Source organism: Anabrus simplex, chromosome 6, assembly GCF_040414725.1.
Source record: "Anabrus simplex isolate iqAnaSimp1 chromosome 6, ASM4041472v1, whole genome shotgun sequence".
Lineage (NCBI taxonomy): Eukaryota > Metazoa > Arthropoda > Insecta > Orthoptera > Tettigoniidae > Anabrus > Anabrus simplex.
This window is the reverse complement of record NC_090270.1, coordinates 11,198,954-11,219,174: the sequence shown is the minus strand read 5'-3', so window position 1 is coordinate 11,219,174 and position 20,221 is coordinate 11,198,954. Positions and strand designations below refer to the sequence as shown.

Sequence of the window (20,221 nt, the reverse complement as noted above, 5' to 3'; positions counted from 1 at the left end):
TCCTCTTCAATCAGCCGGGAGAGCGCTCTTCTCAGGGATAACATGGGTATAACGGGGCAACATAAAGATAAAACACTAGGACATGTGCCTACTCAGGTAAGAATTCGACTAAATTAAAAAATTAAAATAAAATATCTAACAGAAAACACCGCTGCATTCAAAGTTTAACAAATAGGGATTTATTACATAAAATTGAATTATTTACAAATAAAAGATCATTTCAATATGAGATGGAAAAATGACGCTGAGCCGATGACTATCAGTTCACTGCCTTCATGAAAAACCGTGAGCTGCAACAAGCATGTAACAAGGGTGTAAGTAACGAAGTTTTGGAAGATGGATATCTGCTTAATTACACAAAAACAATGATTCCCATAAAAATTTACAATGCCTCGCGCCGTCGAACCCCGGTGCCAACAAAATCACCACAAAATTTACAATGACCTGACTTGGTCACGAACCCTAGTCCGATGACAGGTAAGGTGTCCAAGATACCTATGCAAACAATATGAAAGAATCCAATCAACACATACAAGGGTGTCAGTATAAAACGGGCCAGTGTTAAAATATTACGTAAAACAAATAGGACATAAAACAAATCTCTCTCTCTGCTTTCAAAACAAGAAGGTCGTTTCTTCCCCTCCTAGCATACTTGAAATACTGCAGACGACCAACACACCAGCCTGTGACGTCAAGCTCAATGACCTCCATTCTCACCCCTCCATTTGCGGCAGTCCCCTAATTTATGAGCTCCAACGGGGAGACAGGCTAAAGTCTTGCCTTTCAAAAGAACACTTCACGTAGTCAGCTGCTAAAGCCATCATTTAAATATACCTGGGCTATCTGCCCTCGTCTCCATACCTTCAGCAATCTCGCTCATCTTACTAATGCCTCTCATGGGCTAAATCCTGGTGCTACAAAACACTAATCATTAAGCGATCGTCACATTGCCATACTAGGCATTTCCAAAATATATTCAATAAACTCTCAATGGTTGGGCTCTCTCATACCAACTGCAAATTTTACTTCTGCCTCTTATGGGCTCAAATCTCTTAAATATTTGGACTCGCTCACTCTATCAGTGAATCTGGGTGAATTCCTGGTCACGACTTGGTCACGATTTGGTCATACCTCTACACTTCTACGTCTGCAGAAACAAATGCCTGAATGTGATCTAATAAAAGTACCTATCTGTAGACTAACCTCCTATGCCCAAATGAGTTCAATCAGACCCTTACAAAAACACGTACTTTAAAATAACGCAATCAAAATGAACTATAAATTCGCTAACAAGGACTCTACCAATAACATCTACCTTAAAGTACGGGGTTCGAGTATGAGGCCTAGCTCTATATTACAAGGGAAATTATCCTATTACCACAAATCTGCTGACTGACGGCCCCCATATTCCTATCTAAATTTAAATGACATGCTTGAAACAGAATTGGAAAGCTCTGACCTTAATTTAGAGAACATAGCGGAGCGGCCATCCCTGTGGACCACTGGATCTACCACATTCTGATAGACTGCAGAGCTGTCATCAGAGACTGTTGACCACTTGGAGACATTCTTGCTTGTGTGGCGTCTTCGTACAGCTCCCTCTGTAGTCGGAAGGTGTCCTCTTCGATGTTGTGCTGGTCAGGTGCTCCCAACGTTCCTGGATCGATGCCCGTTGTTGTGTTGGCTTCAGCTCCTGGTTGTGGCTTCTTTGCAATGATGCTGTCAAACACTCGTTCTGACTTGATGCTGGGGTAAATCTTTGCAGAAATAGCAGTACAGGTAGTCGGTGTAGCTTGAAGACAAAGCGTTGTTCTCAGCACCAACACGCAGTATGACGATTCGTTCCCGCAGCCTCTCGGTCCAAGAATGACTCTGATATGCCCTGGCGGCCTTAATTTATAATTCCGGGTAGCGTCATCAAGCCGCTTGGCTGCGTGTAATCTTAGCGTGCCCGGGAAACTTTCCCGCATTAATTATATCATGGGCTCAAATTAGCGAATGCATTAATTAATGCAGCCCTAATGCCTGTCAAAATAAAGCGGAAATAATACAGGTTGCAATTCTTGTCTCAAATCCAATGCAACTCTTCTGTAACCAAAGATATTAATTTATTTCATTCTTCCTAGAATAAGTTTAGCCGGGAACTGGAAAGCGTCCCCAAACTTCATCAAGAGGCTTGGCTTGGGACATAACTTCTTTCAATGAGTTCTGGAGATTTCTCATAATGACGCTCGCGCTCACTTCACATAAGAACGCTTCTTCTGGACCCCTTTATGACATATACTGTAAGACATCGGCTTCGTGGGTGGCCTAGTATGATTCCAATATCCAATACTCAAATTAATACAATTGCTCCAATGAACAGAATGGTTCAGTATGTATGTATGTTGTAAGTTATGTTAATATTGTAGTTAGGCCTTGTCACAAAGTTTCCTATGGCTGATGATGGCATACAAATAATGCCGAAACCGGTCCCAATGTTTGAAAGGTAATAAATATGTGATGTGTTAATGACGTCACATTGTTTTTTGTATTGAAAAGGTGGACATAATTATCTTCAATTGATAGTGTCAGACAGACAGGACATAACTTTAATATCAGTACTCGGAGCACATTGATGCCATAAAATACAACAGATTCTCTGCAATAGGACAACATATACAAGACTCTAATCCTAATTTCACTGGTATTGATAAAGACATAAAAATACTTAAAGTTATTAACAAAGGCCCTCCTTCTAAACACTACTTAAAATTGTTTTATTCATCTTGACCAATACTTCAACATTTCTCAAAACCTAATATTTTTAGACATGTCTATAAGTACGGGCTGTGAAAGCTTCAATAGCAACCTAATATTTTATTCGACTTCCTTGTCCGCTTTTTTAAGAATGCTAAATTTACAAATCCAAATTCAATATTCCAGGCCATATATAGTTCCTACCGACACTTACTACTTCCTATAACCCATCCACCTGATCCTCCTCATTTATTTCCCTATTATTTTCCTTTATTTTAATAATTACTTTTCTACTTAAAATTTTTCTTTCCTTGTTTTTTCCCCTCTCCTAATTGAATTATATTTTCTAACATCTCTAATGATTTAGACCATTCTAACTTACAAATGTATACATTATGCTATCGACCTTCAAGATATAACACTCTGTCATAACGCTCCTCAACTGTTCCAAGTTTGCGCTCTTTAGTATTTTTTCTCTTCACAATGGTTTTTTCTATGTCATATGTTTCAATAACTTCAAGAATCTAACATACGATTTTCCTTAACTTGGATATATTTCTTTCGACAAATTATATACAACTATATTGAACTATTTCACTCGTATAAGCATTTAAAGACTTGATACTTGAGCTTTTTAAATTTTTTCATCAGATTTACACAAACTTTTGGAAGCATAGTGCCGACCGGCACATATATCTTGCTACTCTTAAAGAGTAGCACATTTACTACATTTACGTATTTGATCTACGACTTCTTCAATATTTTTGGAACTATCGACACGCAGTGCTGACCCCTAAAATTATACAGTGCCTCATAAACTGCAACTGTAAAATACGTATTTGATTCTTGACTACTTCATAACATTGAAATTTCAACACACAGTGCTCCCTAAAGTGTTATAATGCTTCACAAACAGCAACTGATGGAATTATTTAAACTTCACATTTTATTTACCTGTGCATTTATTTGTGATCGGCTGATGATGACCAAGAATACTGGTCGAAAGCGGTACCAATTGTAATTAAGTAGGAATGTAAAACTTACATTACTCGGTGAGTAATGCCGGGTTAATATTCAAACACCCAAGTTTTCCTGTATACATCCATACAATCCTTGCATTTTTCTTTCAGCCATTTTTCCTTAGCTGACCTGCACTTTCTATCTACTTCATTCTTTATTCCCCTGTATTCTTTTCTGCCTTCCTCTTTTTTTTTCTTTTTCTTCACATTCTTGTTTTTTTTTCAATCAGGTCTAATATCTCCCAAGTTATCCACTGGTTCTTGCTTGATCTTACCTTTCTTCCTAACTTTTCTTCAGCAGCTTTACTGATCTTATCTTTCACGACTGTCCACTCTTCATCTATGTTTCTTCCAGCCTTTGCATTTAGTCCTTGTGCAACATGTTCCTTGGAACAATCCTTCACATCTTGTTGTATTCCTACCTTTTTCAAATTTCTTCAACTACAGATGATATTTGATGACAACCAAGTTGTGGCCACAGTCCACATCTGCTCTGGGAACGTTTACCAATCCAACACCTGGTTTTCTGAATCTCTACCTAATTTAAAAGTCTGTTTGATACCTCGCCTTCTTTTCTGGTGTTTGAACCAAGTATTAGTAAGGGCTAAAATTATGATCAGTGCAGAATTCATCCAGCCTACTTCCTCTTTCATTTTATCCCAGTCTGAATTCTTCTATGGCATTACATTCTTTTCTTTGGCCTGCCACTGCATTCCAGTCTCGCATCACAATTAGATTTACATCCCCTTTTACATATTCTGTTAAATATTCTATCTTTTCATATATTTTTTTAAATTTCATCATCATCCTCTGTACTAGTAGGCATTGTGGTGGGCATTGCTTTGGTGTCTATCTTCACAACAATAATTTGTTCACAATGCTGGTCATAGTAGCTTACTGGCTGCTCAATTTTCTTATTCATTATTAACACTTTGGCGACTATGAGACCCGCCGGCGGGTCACGCCAACTCTTTACTTCTGGACGGTGAGACTCACCGGCGGTCTCATGACACATTATATATACTGGAGCTGTATCGTGCGCCGTTCACAGTTTATGCTTTCGTCCTTTCTAGTTCGTCTCTACATAACGCAAACTAACTTCGTATAGAGTGGGACACGCAGGGAGTACATAGAAGCTAGGATAATTAAGAAATTATTCAACATGCTTGTTCCATTACTCAAATCATTTTATATGAAGAAAATATGTACAAATATAAGAATAGACACACACTTAACATGTTGCTTCACAACACTACGTTCGATCAAAAGAAACAATGCTGCATAAAGACCGCCAATTTCAGTGAGGTCGCCGGCGGGTCACAGAGTGCGCGCGAACCCCGTGCGTTACTTGTGGACGATGAGACCCGCCGGGCGGTCTCAGCGGACAGTGCACACAGTGCACCCTAACGCCTATAGGCTGTACTTAAGATGTGTAATAGTATGTAATATATCCATTAGAGTTCAAGTAAAGACCGCCAATTTCAGTGAGGTCGCCGGCGGGTCACAGAGTGCGCGCGAACCCCGTGCATTACTTGTGGACGATGAGACCCGCCGGGCGGTCTCAGCACACAGTGCACCCTAACGCCTATAGGCTGTACTTAAGATGTGTAATAGTATGTAATATATCCATTAGAGTTCAAGTACCTCTGATTTTTCACTTCGTTCCTCATGAATAAACTCGGAAAACAATACGCCGTCGTCAACGTGTTAAACCAAATCTTGTATTTCCAATTTTTGACTTTTTGTTGATAATTCTGTAGTTTTCGGACCAAAAATCCTGCCCTTCCTACCAACGTACTTCACTTCTATCAACCACATGTAATCTTAGTCTGTCCATTTCCCTCTTCAGATTCTCTAATCTACCAGAACGATTCAAACTTTTAACATTCCACGCTTCAACTCGCAGAATGTCAGTATTTATTTCCTGATGATTGTCCTCACCCGGAGATCCGAATATTCCAGAATGTTTTACGGCTCTAGTTTCCCATTGCTTTCAGCCGTATACCAGTATCAACATGCCTAAGCCATTATTATAAGGCCATATCAGTCAATCATCCAGACTGCCACCCTTGTAAGCTACCCCCTTTCGATGTCTGGTCTCGCAACAGATACCCCTATCTGCTTCATTGCGGAGCATAGAAGAATTACTGCACTTTGTGTTACTCTTTTCCACGCTGCTCTTCGTTGCTCGGATTCCAAATTTTCTTAATGTAATTATGGGAAATCGGACAAAAATTAAATGGCATAAAATAGAAAGACAGTGCTTACCTTTACAAAGAACTGCAAATGAAGAATATTCTTCGAAATCCAAAAACATAAAGGATAATGATATGTGAATTGTAATAAAGAAAATTAAGATATTCTCCTAATGAACCGTCTTAAAGAAACAAAGCAGGGTATTTTGTATGAAAAAGTAAATAAATAAAATGAACATTTACTACGTACCAAAATATAAATGTAAAAAGTAGAAATGAAGGGTATACCTATTGCGTATTTCTGTTCTGTATTCTTTGAAATGGCCTCTCATATTTATTCCTTGACTGGCTGTAACTATGGGAACAGTGAGATTGTAAGTAGCCAGGCTGAGTGGCTTAAAGCTCTGGTATTCTGACCCCTGGCTCAGTCCAGTGCTATTTGAAGGTGCTCAAATACATCAGCCCCATGCCGGTAGATGTGCCGGCGCATATAAAAGAACTCCCATGGGACGAAATTCCGGCACCTTGGTGTCTCCGAAAACCGTAAAATAGTCAGTCGGACGTAAATCCAATATTATTATCACTATTGTTTAATTTGTAAATAAATGTACGATAAGTAAGATTGAACATAACAGACTACATCATGCGCATTTCTTCGCAATGAAATTACAGTTAATTGTTGTCTTTAATTAGGAAAAGGCAGTAGAATCAGAATGTTTAATCATAGAAACGTATTACGCACTTCCTAAGAAAAAGCCAGTTGAGAAAGTGTATTTTGTGAAGATGAATATAGGTGACGTTATCCCCGCTTGTGTCTTCTCCATCCTCAAGGTTGGCCAAAATCTATGTCCAAACGTTACCAGTCTCCCTTTCTTCTGATTGTGAGTCTACATCACCTCTTTACACTTCCTTCCTCCACACCAAGTTTCTCACACTCTGGTAGAATGCATTTCCCTGTTGAATCTTTTACTGACCTCCATGTCCAGCCCAGTTTCCTTTCCCTCTCCATTTCTCTTCAAGTTGACACCTTTGTGTTACTCTTTTCCACGCTGCTCTTCAGTAATCTCACTCAACATGTTGAGTTACACTTTCAGCTCCTTGTCCTTGCACACCAACAATATAGGAACCTAGCTCAAAGTATTCAAATAATGCAGATCAGTGTCAGCTCTGGAAGACAATATTGATGTACTTGCTTTGCAGCAAATGAAGACCAATACCAGGTTATGAACTTCTAGGTGCAACATTCCATCATGCATATGGAAGTGCAACATATGTATGTATGATCTCCACAAGCACAAGAGATGATGTCCATTCCATTGTAATCAAGATAGGAGATGTTACAGTCATCCTGCTACCACTTGGCCAGTACATGTCATTCAACCATACCCTCACCCAACTGTCTATCTAGGTGATTTAACAGTCACCATGAGCAATGGGGACGCTTTGACTTCGTGGTCTGAAGAGCACAATTTCCATCTTTATGACTCTAAAGGTAGGCGTACTTTCAGATCAGCTGCTTGGAGAAGAGAGTATAATCTTGATTTATGCTATGTGTCTACCGACTATAACACTATACCTCTACCAACCATGCGAAGAGTTCTCACTGACTTATCCCATAACCACCATCGACCAGTTGTAGTGGAAATTGGAATTAAAGTGCCAATAGTATCCTCAATTCCTCATCCACGCTGGAACTTTCAGAGAGCAAATTGGATTGGTTATGCTGAACACCTTGATAAGTGCCTAGGATGGATTCCACCTGTAAAAGACAACTACGAGAGATTTATTGCTGCTATAAAAAGCACAGCAAAGAAGTTTATACCTAGAGGCTACCGAAAGGAATATATCCCTGGTTGGAATGAAAACAGTGATGTTCTCTACCAAGAGTTCCTTACAACTGGTGACCCATGCATAGCAGATGAATTACTCCACAGTCTGGTTGCTGCTTGCAGGCATAAATGGACAGAAATAGTTGAAAGCCGTGACTTCAAATGCTCAAGTCGAAAAGCATGGTCCATTCTAAGAAAGCTAGTAGGAGGCTGTTGGATAGATCGAATTAGTTCTCCAGTAACTCCTGATATGGTTACAGCACAGATTGTGAACAATTCACAAGCTCCAGAAGATCGGGATCATTCTACACGAATAAACAGTGAACTGAAAACATTGAGCGCAACTAGTACAGAAGAGAGTACTTATTCCAAGCCATTCATTCCACAAGATATATCAAATGCTTTACAAGGTATGAAGTCAGGCAAAGCCCCTGAGTTTGATGGCATTTACCCTGAATTTTTGTTACACTGTGGAAAATATGCTAGAATATGGCTTGCTAAATTCTGTTCTGACATCCTGCAGAGAGGATCTATCCCTCGGCTTATGAAACGGACAGAGATCATTGCTATCCTAAAACCAGGAAAATCTAACGATCAACCCAAAAATTATCGTCCAATTGCTCTTCTCAGCATAGTATACAAACTTCTGGAAAGGCTAATCTATAACAGAATTAGTTCCATCATTTTTCAGAATTTGCCTGTTGAACAAGCAGGTTTCCAACCAAACCGCAGCTGTACAGATCAGGTTTTGTCACTAACAACATGTATTGAGGCAAGCTTTCAGAAACAACTGAAAACCTCTGTGGCATTTATTGATTTGACTGCAGCTTATGACACTGTGTGGAAACAAGGAATCTGCAAACTACTACGCGTTTTGCCATGTAAGAAGATTACACGACTTATTGATAGCATGCTCACCAAGAGGATGTTTCGTGTAATACTGGGAAATGGCACTAGCATTGAGAAAACTCTAAACAATGGTCTTGCCCAAGTTCTGTATTAGCTCCTGTGCTTTTCAACCTATACATAGCTGATATACCTGAAACTAGCTCTAGGAAATTCGGATATGCTGATGATTGGGCTCTGGCAGTACAAGATAAATGCATGGAAAACACTGAAGAAACACTGACAGCTGATCTTACCACCTTGGGACAGTACTTTCGCAAATGGAGATTACAACCGAATCCAAATAAAAGTAAAGTTACATGTTTTCACCTTAGCAACAAAATGGCCAATCTTGAAATGAAGGTTTAGTTTGAGAACACTTGTCTTGTCCACAACACATATCTACAATATCTAGGGATACTCTTGACAGAACTCTGTCCTTCAAGAAACATCCTCAGAATACGGGTGCTAAGTTACGATCAAGGAACAACATATTACAGAAGCTGTGTGGAACCACCAGGGGATTATTAGCATCTACCCTACGGTCTTCAGCTCTTGGTCTAATGTACTCTGCTCATCGATATGGGTGTGCAGCAGTCACACCAAATTAATTGACACTCGGCTGAATCACACTATGCGTATGATATCAGGGACACTTGCTGGCTACCTGGTCTATCCCATATCCCACTACCTCACCTCCTACGAGATTATAAGAAAATAACTAACAACAGTCAGTTGCCAGTCCATGGTGACATGAATGATGCTCTTAGTAACAGACTAAAATCTAGACACCCAGAACAGGCAGAAACCTAGCAGATGCTAACTTTAATCTACTTCAGGCCTGAAAGCAAGTATGGATATCCAGTGCTCCATCAGAATATCACAGTCTACCATGGCTGAAAAACAAACCAGAGTTTTTTGATCTTCCACGGAAGACGTGGACAACTATCAACAGGATTCGCACTCGCCATGGTAGGTGTGCCGACTCCCTCCATAAATGAGGTGTGCAGTGGAGCAGTGTCCTCTGACAGCCTACCAGGCTCTCACCCTTGTGTGTTGACTATGAACCTGTAATACTGTATTTATATGTAATGTGATGTGTTAGCATTACGCTAAATAAATAAAAAGACCAAATTTCAGAAAAAATCTTAATTGGTTGATTTTATCTGTTTACCTCTCTTCTTGGTTCACAAGGTGTTGAATTAATGAGAGTGTGTTTTAGATTCCAGATTACCGAAATTCTGTAATCGTCGCTAGAAATCCTGGCTCTGCAAAGAAGGCGACTTCTTATGCCGAACGGTTGAGGCTGGGCATCGCCGTGATACACGGCGAGCAGAAGGAAGCAGAATCCGACATGGTGGACGGTCGATACTCTCCTCCCACCCTTCCCCGCTCCAGAACAATGGATGTCGGTGTTGGAGTGCCCGTTCATCCAGCTAAGGAGAAACCTCCCATCAATGTGGTCGGAGATGTGGGTGGTCGCATAGCTATCATGGTGGTAAGTGTATACAAAGGAATGAATTGTTCTGCATTCAAACAACATCCATTTATTTAATTCTTATCTTGTAGGATGATATGGTGGACGATGTACAGTCATTTGTGGCAGCTGCAGAAGTTTTAAAGGAGCGTGGAGCATACAAAATCTACGTGCTGGCTACTCACGGTCTCTTATCGTCTGATGCTCCAAGGCTCATTGAAGATTCTCCAATTGATGAGGTGAGTTTTATTGCTGGCTACTCACGGCCTCTTATCGTCTGATGCTCCAAGGCTCATTGAAGATTCTCCAATTGATGAGGTGAGTTTTATTGCTGGCTACTCACGGTCTCTTATCGTCTGATGCTCCAAGGCTCATTGAAGATTCTCCAATTGATGAGGTGAGTTTTATTGCTGGCTACTCACGGTCTCTTATCGTCTGATGCTCCAAGGCTCATTGAAGATTCTCCAATTGATGAGGTGAGTTTTATTCATTCCTTGTGCTGTAGGCTACTACTTAGGCACCTTTTCTCTGCATTCATGCTCTATTATGTCATATTAGAAGCTTGAATGGAATGGAAAATAATGTTAACGAGTCATGCTTGCTTACAATATTAAACCTGATCAGGTAGCACTCTCCTTCAAAACCTCCAACATGTGTATTTTGCCCTCGACATATTAGACAGAGACAAGAAGCTGACATCAACAAATCAAAACAGATTCTTCAGTTTTTAATAATAGCATTACCGTATTTCCTCACATATTGGAGCCTGTTTTTTCTTTTCACTTTTATAGTCACACAGTAGGTTAGTAGGTCTGTAATACGCAAGAATGAAAAAGAACTGCCACTTGTCACATAGTAAATCTAATCACTGCTTTCATTTGAATCCCACATCAGATACTGGTCTTTTTGAAACTTTTTACAACAGTTTTGTTCCTGATTAGAGTCCAAGGAAGTGGTCCCAGTTGGTTTGGAACAAAACCATGCTGTAGAGAGTGTTGGATGATCTGACGGAGTTGTACTTCTGACTGGAAGCATTCTTTGGATAATTGCAGTGCTTGAAAGCCGGACCTTTATTTTTAAGTATATATCATGCTTGTTCTCTACATTTATCACATAAAGATTAGCCGTGCTTGAGATAGAGAGATGTGCTACCTCTGAGAGAGAGAGTGTGTGTGTGTGTGTGTGCGTCAGAAGTTCCATGACGCAAAATAAAAAGACAGGAAAGGTTGCCATGAAGGTGTGGAGGTATGTGTACGTTCATTGTGTCCATGATTTTAGCACCTGGTAAAACAGTCATTATGACTGGATTGCTTTCATCGTGACCTGGCCTGAGTAATGCAACAAAAGTAAACTTGTATTGTCATCCTGAGATGTAAACGTAAATTGCATGACTTGCACGGGCCAAGTGGACCTATTGTTCTTCTCTGATGAAATTACAGACGTGCCAAGTCTCCCAATTTGAGCGGGAGACTCCCGATTTTTCATCGTTCCTCCCGATCTCCCGATCGCCCGGCCCGATCTCCCGATTTTCAGAGCAATATCCGTAATTTTCGTATTATTTTGACCTCCCGCGGATTTCCTCCTCCTATCGATATATGGCTGAGTATGGCTGGTCGACAGTAGTTCTAATAATGATACCAGATGGCAGTACGGGGCACGGTGGCCAGTCATGTGCTGCTCTTTGGTCTATAATACAGTCATTCTCTTTGCAAGCGAGTAACGTTCTCTTTGGAGTAACCTAACCTCAGAAGTAGCTCACCATAGTCGTTCTCCCCGGGGCAACACCTGCAGAAGTGCTCGTGTTGTGCCTTAATATTTGTTTTGGCCAAAATGTCAAAAAAAAAATATGATGCAGTGTTTAAAAGTGCTTATAGGGAAGAGTTTCCGTGTTTGAGTGAATCCAGAAAGGGACCAACGTTCACATTCTGTACTATATGTAGGTGTGATTTTGCAGTTGCACATGGCGGGAAATGCGATATACTCAAGCACATGCAAATGAAGAAACATAAGGAGAGTGTCCAGTGTGTAGAAAGAAACCAGAAACTGAACTTTTCATGTAAAAACCAAAATGTAAATCCTGTGACGAATGCCGAGGCGTTATTTACGTCATTTATAGTAGAACATAACCTGCCTGTAAATTGTGCCGATCACGCGCGTCCTTTGTCTCGCAAAATGTTTCATGATTCGGAAATCGCTAAACGATATGGGTGTGCTAGAACGAAAACAGCGGCTGTCATTACAGAAATGTGCATGGAAGAAAGGGCGAAAATTGTGTATCACATTTGCAGGTGAATGCATTTTCTGTTGCTACTAATGGTAGCAATAAAAGCGACTTAAAGATATATCCCATTGTTGTAACATTTTTTAGGCCTGAACTCAATGAAATTCACAGTTGTCTACTCTCTGTGCCTAATTTAGAATGGAATGCTACTGGAGCTAATATTGCCAAAATTTTGCTCTCAACTTTTCAGGAATTCTGCATTCCATTAAAAAACTGCCTAGCTCTTGGTGCTGATAATGCTCCAGTAATGGTAGGATTAAACAGTGGTGTGGCAGGATGTTTGAAGCGGGAAAATAGTAACATAATCATCGTCGGCTGCTCTTGTCACCTAATTAATCTTGCTGCCGTGAAGGGTGCGGCGTGCTTGCCCGTAAATGTAGATGAAAGTATAATTGATATATTTTATTATCTAGAAAGGAGTGTAAGGAGGAAAGAAAAGTTCAGAGAATTTCAGACTTTACACAACACAGGGATCAGGAAAATTCTGAAGCATGGGCCTACTCGATGGTTATCACTAAGGTGTTTAGGGCTAGTTTACACGGGTAGAGTAGCGAGGCGAGTAGAGTAGATAGTAAGAGTAGCCACGTTACTCTACTCTACCACTGTATGGTAGAGTTGACACTTGTATCGTTCATACGGGAGTAGAGTCATACAGTAGAGTAGAGTAGTAGCTTGATGTCAAGACGCAAGCACATCGTAACAAAGAGTTTAAAGACATTTGCATTTACGGCCCAGGTGTAGAGATTAAGTTTCAAGACCTGACATTGTACTGTAAATAATAATGCAAGAGGTTAGTGAAGCATTAGAAGAAGCAAATGAGGAAAGAAGGGAATGGGTAAGAGGCTGGCTTAGGAGAGATACACCTGGGGCATCAACATTAATTCTGAGAGAACTTGCGACAGAGTATAAAGAAGAATACAGAAAGTGTATGAGATCGAAGCCTGATAACTTTTAGACACTGTTAGATGCTATAACACCGCAAATTCAAAGACACAACACAGTGATGAGAAATGCAATAACACCGAGATTTAAGCTTGAGGTGACTGAAGTTCTTGGCCAATAATAATAGCCATCAGTACACTGTAAATCACGTTGGCGTAGGCCTAATTTGTAGTAGCTTCTTCGCCATAAATACCCCAATTACTGATCTATTTATATAATTCGTTTGTTCGTTGCTTGTACGGCCCAGGTGTAGAGATTAAGTTTCAAGACCTGACATTGTACTGTAAACAATAATTATTTTGGATATTCCAAACAAAATATGAAAATTATTCTATTTGTTGTGGACATTACTGTTATTGCTTAAAATTAATGGCATTGTCAAGTGATATGGCAGACAGGAACTGGCCACCCTACCACACGTAAACTCCGGCTCAGGAACACCTCTGCGGAGGTTCGGACCTGCCTTCGGGCAGTATAACCCTTACCTATCAAGTGATACGAGGTAGAAGATCCCTATGTATGTTATTAATATGATTAAAGTACACAGTCCTGCATCATTGTCTAACTTAAACACGTCGAGACACATGGTGAACACGCTGTGTAACACAAACTTGAGATACCTTCATCTAAAGGGACAATCCAGCTGACACTTGTTTATATTTGTTGTTGCATCTTCGAAACTATTATAGGTTTAGGTATTTTTTAAATCCTTCTTCCATCGAAAAGAGGGAGGTCTGTACTCCATTATAGGACAATACACCTGCATTTGTTTGACCTCCAAAGGCGCACCTCCCCTTAATATCACTGAGCTATAATGTTACGTTGTGGCTTTTAATATTCTTCTTTCTTTATTAATCTGCTTACCCTCCAGGGTTGATTTTTCCCTCGGACTCAGCGAGGGACCCACCTCTACCGCCTCAAGGGCAGTGTCCAGGAGCATGAGACATTGGATCGGGGGATACAACTGGTGAGGATGACCAGTACCTCGCCCAGGCGGTGTCACCTGCTATGCGGAACAGGGGCCCTGGTGGGGGATGGGAAGATTGGAAGGGATAGACAAGGAAGAAGCCGTGGCCTTAAGTTAGGTACCGTACCATCCCGGCATTTGCCTGGAGGAGAAGCGGGAAACCACGGAAAACCACTTCCAGGATGGCTGAGGTGGGAATCGAACCCACCTCTATTGAGTTGACCTCCCGAGGCTGAGTGGACCCCGTTCCAGCCCTCGTACTACTTTTCAAATTTCGTGGCAGAGTCGGGAATCGAACCCGGGCCTCCGGGGGTGGCAGCTAATCACACTAACCACACCACAGAGGCGGACGGCTTTCAGTATTACCTTGCAAATTATACTTTACTAAACCACTTAAGAGAGGGAGTGTAGATGTCGGCGGCACCACCTCCAGACTTCTTGGATTTACGAATTTTTGTCAGTTCTTGGTTGTTGGTACATCGTATTTTTAAAAAAATTCTGTTTAAGTTCCATAAAACCAAAACCCTCTTTACCCATTTTCGTAATCAAGTCCTCTTCCGCCGCCCGTCGCATATTTTAGTTTCTGTAAATAATGTTGTTTATGTTCCATAAACACTCTTTTTTCACTGTCAGTTCTACAAATTTGCATGTTTCTTCTTCCGTACACTTGATTTTGGTACCAAATTAACGCACAAAAATGCTCAATTTACTCAGCGGAATACCGTCAGTACACACATGGAAATAGGCGAATGACGCGCCAACTGAAAAATCGAGCGTCCTCGGCCTTATCCGCCAGCTCTCGGAGCTCGGTTCCGGCGGAGGGGGTAGGATAGTGGTAGAGTTACTTTACCACAGCAGAAACCCACTGTACTCTACTGCGTACTAGCTACTCTACTCTACTTGCTACTATCCCAGTTGTTTACACGATGCTAGTAGCTCTACTATCCACTCTACTCGCCTCGCTACTCTACCCGTGTAAACCAGCCCTTAGATAGGATTTTGCTTCAGTGGGTAGTTACATTATTCAGGAGCGAAATTGTGAGTAAGGATTCTCAGATGGGAACTTCGAAGACTTACGAAATTCCTAAGCACAGTTTAAGTGCAGATGTGTCTTGTTTGTCTGAAAACGTTAAGGATTGTCATAACATTTCACCTCACTCCTCAGTTAAAAGGAAAACCCAGTCATCAGTTACATTTAAAAAATTAAACTACTTATGACACTAAGAGCTATGCATTGTCACGTGAAGAACGACTTTTCATGTTCCTTTAATCAAATTTACATAACTCTTTTTGCTTTTTTTCTCTTGAGTTTAATGGATATTTTTGAGAATCCAAACGTAGCTCTTCAGTCAAGTATGACGCACATCCACTTATTGAGGTCATTTTTGGAGGAACTATTGAAGAATGTGATGACAAGGTTTGTGAAACCAGACGTTATTAAAAGCTCCTCTCTCCTTGATGTAGATTACCATACTCCAGCAAATCAAAAGGATGATTGTGATCTGATGATAGGGAACTCTCCGTTTGTTTTAGTGAAGTCTGAGGAAAAGTTCATATTCTGTAAGTCTGTTAGAAAGTGTTTCTCTTCACCATGTGACTACATGGTACACAAATTTTTATTCAAAGATGAAGTTTTAATTAATGCAGAATTTGCAAATATTTCTTCTATAAGTAAGGCATCATTTTCTAGCCTTAGATTTTTCATAAAAAAGTGTCCGAACATTTTGACTAGTGAAACGGAACATTTGGATAAAGAAACTGATATTCTGCACTCCCAGTTCTGTAACTTTCAGCTCGAAGAAAGAGACCTGGCAAAAGGAAGAATTGATGTTCAACGGGCATTGGTAGGTCAGATGAAATCAGCTGATGGTGTACTTAAATATGACAGACTTTCTAAGGTGATGCTTGCTATTTTATCAATTCCACATAGCAATGCAGAATGTGAAAGGATTTTTAGAAGAGTCACAAAGACAAGAACACAGTTTAGATCCTTGCTGTCTGAACAAACTTTGGAGAAACTTTTGACCTTGAAATCAGTTCAGCAAGGCAAGTGCTTTGAACAAAAATTTAGTTCCGAGTTTCTGAAGAAGGCTAAGTCAGCTACTGGTGTGCTGAACAACAATTAGTCATAATGTGATGACGTGTTGAAGGATGAGAAGTCACATGTTCCTACAGTTCAGGTATGTCCAGTATTTAGTATTCACATGTAAATGATGGAAAAAATATATATGGGCAAATAGAATTGTTAATGTATTGAATTATAATGAATTTGTACATGTTCTGCCATTAGTGATGTGTCGTAATACGTCGCGATTCGCTATGAAATTTCTCCTGATTTTTCACTTTTGAAAGTTGGCATGTCTGAAATTACATTGGGCAGGATCTTTGTGTTGAAAAACTGAACTCCAATACACGAGGAAATAGAGTAATCTGTTATATTTGAATGTTTCTCTCTATTTAGTCACATGCTAACAATATATTATGTTTTGCAATTGGGTCGCAATAAGACCAAGCAGTTAAAGTCATCTGAAATACAGTATTTTTAAAAATGCAGAACTTTTCTGCGAACACAAAAATAAATTCACCATTATCACCACTTTGAATAAAAATACAAGTTGAGAGGCCTTTTCAGTTCCCCGTCTGTTTCGAAGCTTTAAATGACTAAATCAGAAGAATAAGAAGAAGAAATTCCTTCTTGAAAAGACACTAGTTGTTTGTTAATCCATTCACTGCCAAACCTGTATAGATATATATATATATATATATATATATATATATATAAGTTTTCGTGCAGTGTGTACTTCACTGATCTCACAAATGAATGCGATATAGTGTCATGCTTTGAGATTCCATGGAAATGCTCAAAGAAGCCAATTGTAAAATTAAAAAAATGTTGTTCCGTTTTATCTCTCAATGAGACTGAAGTCCTCTTCCGTTGAACACCACCTCCCTTTTGGTGAATTTATGTGTCATTTCCTAAACAAAGGCTTCGCGTGGCCTCCACCCCTCTTTGGGTGTCAAGTTTGGTAATGGCCAGACAGTCTCAGGTCAGATCCTGACCGAACAAACAAGAAATAGATAACCGTATTGGACACGAACAGGCTTCTCACTAAACTCAATCAAATGAAAGGTAGCAAATTTGCGTGATGTTAACCGTCTGACGAGTGTCATGACCGTGCATGATGCAGTAACCCCGGAGGACCAATGGCCTGCAGGTTACGAGTTGTCATGATCGGTAAGTCTCACTGTGAAATAATCATGGTGGCAGGATGGACCTCAAACCTAGCCAGAAATGGAACCCAGAACAGAATCGTGTAAGGCAATGGCACATTCAGAGCCCAAGTTACCAGGTTTGATCTTGGCTTAGTCCGGTGTCATTTGAAGGTGCTCCAATATTTTGGACTGTGCGGATTGTTACCGGCACGTAAAAGAACTCCTGAGGACAAAACGATGGGTTCTCGGCATTTCTGAAAATTGTAAAACCACGAACCTACTACGCTGGCGTAGCAGGGGGAGAGGTGATACTCCCACATGGCGCGTCCCAGGTGGAGGATAGGGGGGTCCTAACCGGCTTGCCAGCGAACTTGAGGGAAATGAAATACCTCTTGCGGACCAAACACACTACCGCATGCGGGTGGGGGACGCACATGTAGAATACACCCGCGGTATCCCCTGTCTGTCGTATGAGGCGACAAAAAGGGGCGACCTAGGCGCGGACATGGATTGCGGTTTGGTAAAATGTGTTGGACTCCTGTGGATAGGAGGGGTTGACTACATTCATAGGTAATCCCTGCCTGTCGTAGAAGGCGACTTTGCCGGGCTGAGTGGCTCAGACGGTTAAGGCGCTGGCCTTCTAACCCCAACTTGGCAGGTTCGATCCTGGCTCAGTCCGGTGGTATTTGAAGGTGCTCAAATACGACAGCCCTGTGTCGGTAGATTTTCTGGCACGCAAAAGAACTCCTGCGGGACTAAATTCCGGCACCTCGGCGTCTCCGAAGACCTTAAAAAGTAGTTAGTGGGACGTAAAACAAATAACATTAATTAGAAGGCGACTTAAAGGGTCATGTGGCCATGGTCCTCTTTTTATTTTTTATTGTTTTTTGAGGGTTAGATGTAGACCATTCTAAATTTTTGATGTGGGTGCTGCTCGGCGATGGAGCTCCTACGTGTGTGATTACGCTCGAAAGCCCGTGCCAGCAACCACCCAGGAAGCGTTGGGTGGGAGTATCATGTACCCGGGCAGGTCCATGCACAGCCGAATGCCAGAAAGACATATTAATTATTTTTATTTATTTTTTCCTATATGTAATGCTCTGTACACGCTGTGGGGTACATGCTATTGCAGGTGACTGGAGGAAGGGAGTCCTAGTGCTCATTGCCTCAGTCATTCCGTATTAGACATAGTCTAACATCGAACCCCGGGCAGTACCTGCTACGGCCAGGTGGGTATTGCCTTGGCATTTGATTCCCTAAGGGGGGCTCCTGCGAACAATGCCGCAAAGAGGACAAGCTCGAAGGTGGGTCCATCCCGGTCTTCGACCACCAATACCAATATAAATGGTCCGTTATTGGACATTATAAATTTTCCAGCTAACTCATTCCTGGTTGCCAGCGTTTCGCCCTCGTGTGCTAGGCTGGGCTCATCAGAGGTCGGCGAAAGCCGCGCCTAAGCCGGCGGAGGCGGCATCATAAACCAGGGTTGGGAAATCCCCTCCCAGCCCGTCTAAACAAGAATCGTCGGCGGGGAAGAAGAGCGCCCTTACCAGGCGTTCTTCCACATCTCCTACAAATGGGGCCTTACGCCCCCCACCTGGAGCAGGTCTTGTATTAAGGAAACAAATTTCCGACTGGGTCATCATATGGTATTGAGAAATTTTCTACTATACTCAACAGAACGACATTATGCTCACCGGGCTTCTGGTGGTGTTGGCATTTTTATCTGTTCTGATACCTACAGTGAGGAGGTTCCAATAAGAATCCCGCTGGAGGCCGTAGCTGTTTGCGTTCCGCTGCCTGTCATAACAACAGTGTGTAATGTTTATTTTCCTCCAGGCCAGGCTCTTAACATCAATGATGTCACTGATCTTGTAGATCAGCTTCCACCTCGCTTCCTCTTCTTGGGAGACTTTAACACCCATCACCCCATATGGGGCTCTGAGACGCCTTGCCCCCGGGGAAGAGAGCTGGAAACATTAATAACAGAGTTGGGTTTATGTATTTTGAACACAGGGGAACCAACACACTTCAGTGTACGTTACGGCACATATTCTCGCATAGACTTAAGTCTATGCAGCCGAATGTTGGTTCCGCTGTTTCAGTGGAACACACATGGTGATCTTTGTGACAGTGACCATTTTCCCATCATTCTTACTTTGATGAACCAATAATCCATCGAGGCCCCTCCTCGATGGATTTTTAAACATGCTGATTGGCCAAAGTACACATCACTAGCTGTCCTTAACGACAATATCAGGGAGACCGTCGGCGAGGAAATAACTTACATCACCAAAGTTATTCTTGCTGCTGCTGAGGACTCTATTCCGTTCTTCTCGGGGACTCCTCGCCAAAAACTCGTTCCTTAGTGGAACGAATAAATAACAGCAGCTATCAAAGAATGCCGTCGCGCTCACAAACATTACCATAGACAGCCTACTGCGGCCAATTCGGTATCATTTAAGAAACTCCGCGCTAAGGCATGAGTTCTTATTTGCCAAAGTAAGAAGGCTTCATGGGAGAGAGATGTGTCGTCTATGACGTCACATATTCCATCATCTCAAGTGTGGACTAAGCTTCGACGGATTTCGGGTATCCAAGGATCATCTCTTGTACCGGGAATTTCCATTGCAGGCAGTTTCGCCACTGACCCTCTCACGATTGCTAACCATCT

The 20,221-nt window shown here is 41.3% G+C and overlaps 1 protein-coding gene across 1 annotated transcript in view; it reads left to right on the top strand.

Moving 5' to 3' along the window:
* The window catches only part of LOC136875400 (phosphoribosyl pyrophosphate synthase-associated protein 2), a 201,091-nt gene that overhangs the window by 144,256 nt on the left and 36,614 nt on the right, over window positions 1-20,221 (top strand). The window contains exons 6-7 of the mRNA XM_067148950.2: window positions 9,890-10,165; window positions 10,237-10,383. Coding sequence (XP_067005051.1) covers window positions 9,890-10,165; window positions 10,237-10,383 — 423 coding nt within the window. The remainder of the gene's footprint in view (window positions 1-9,889; window positions 10,166-10,236; window positions 10,384-20,221) is intronic.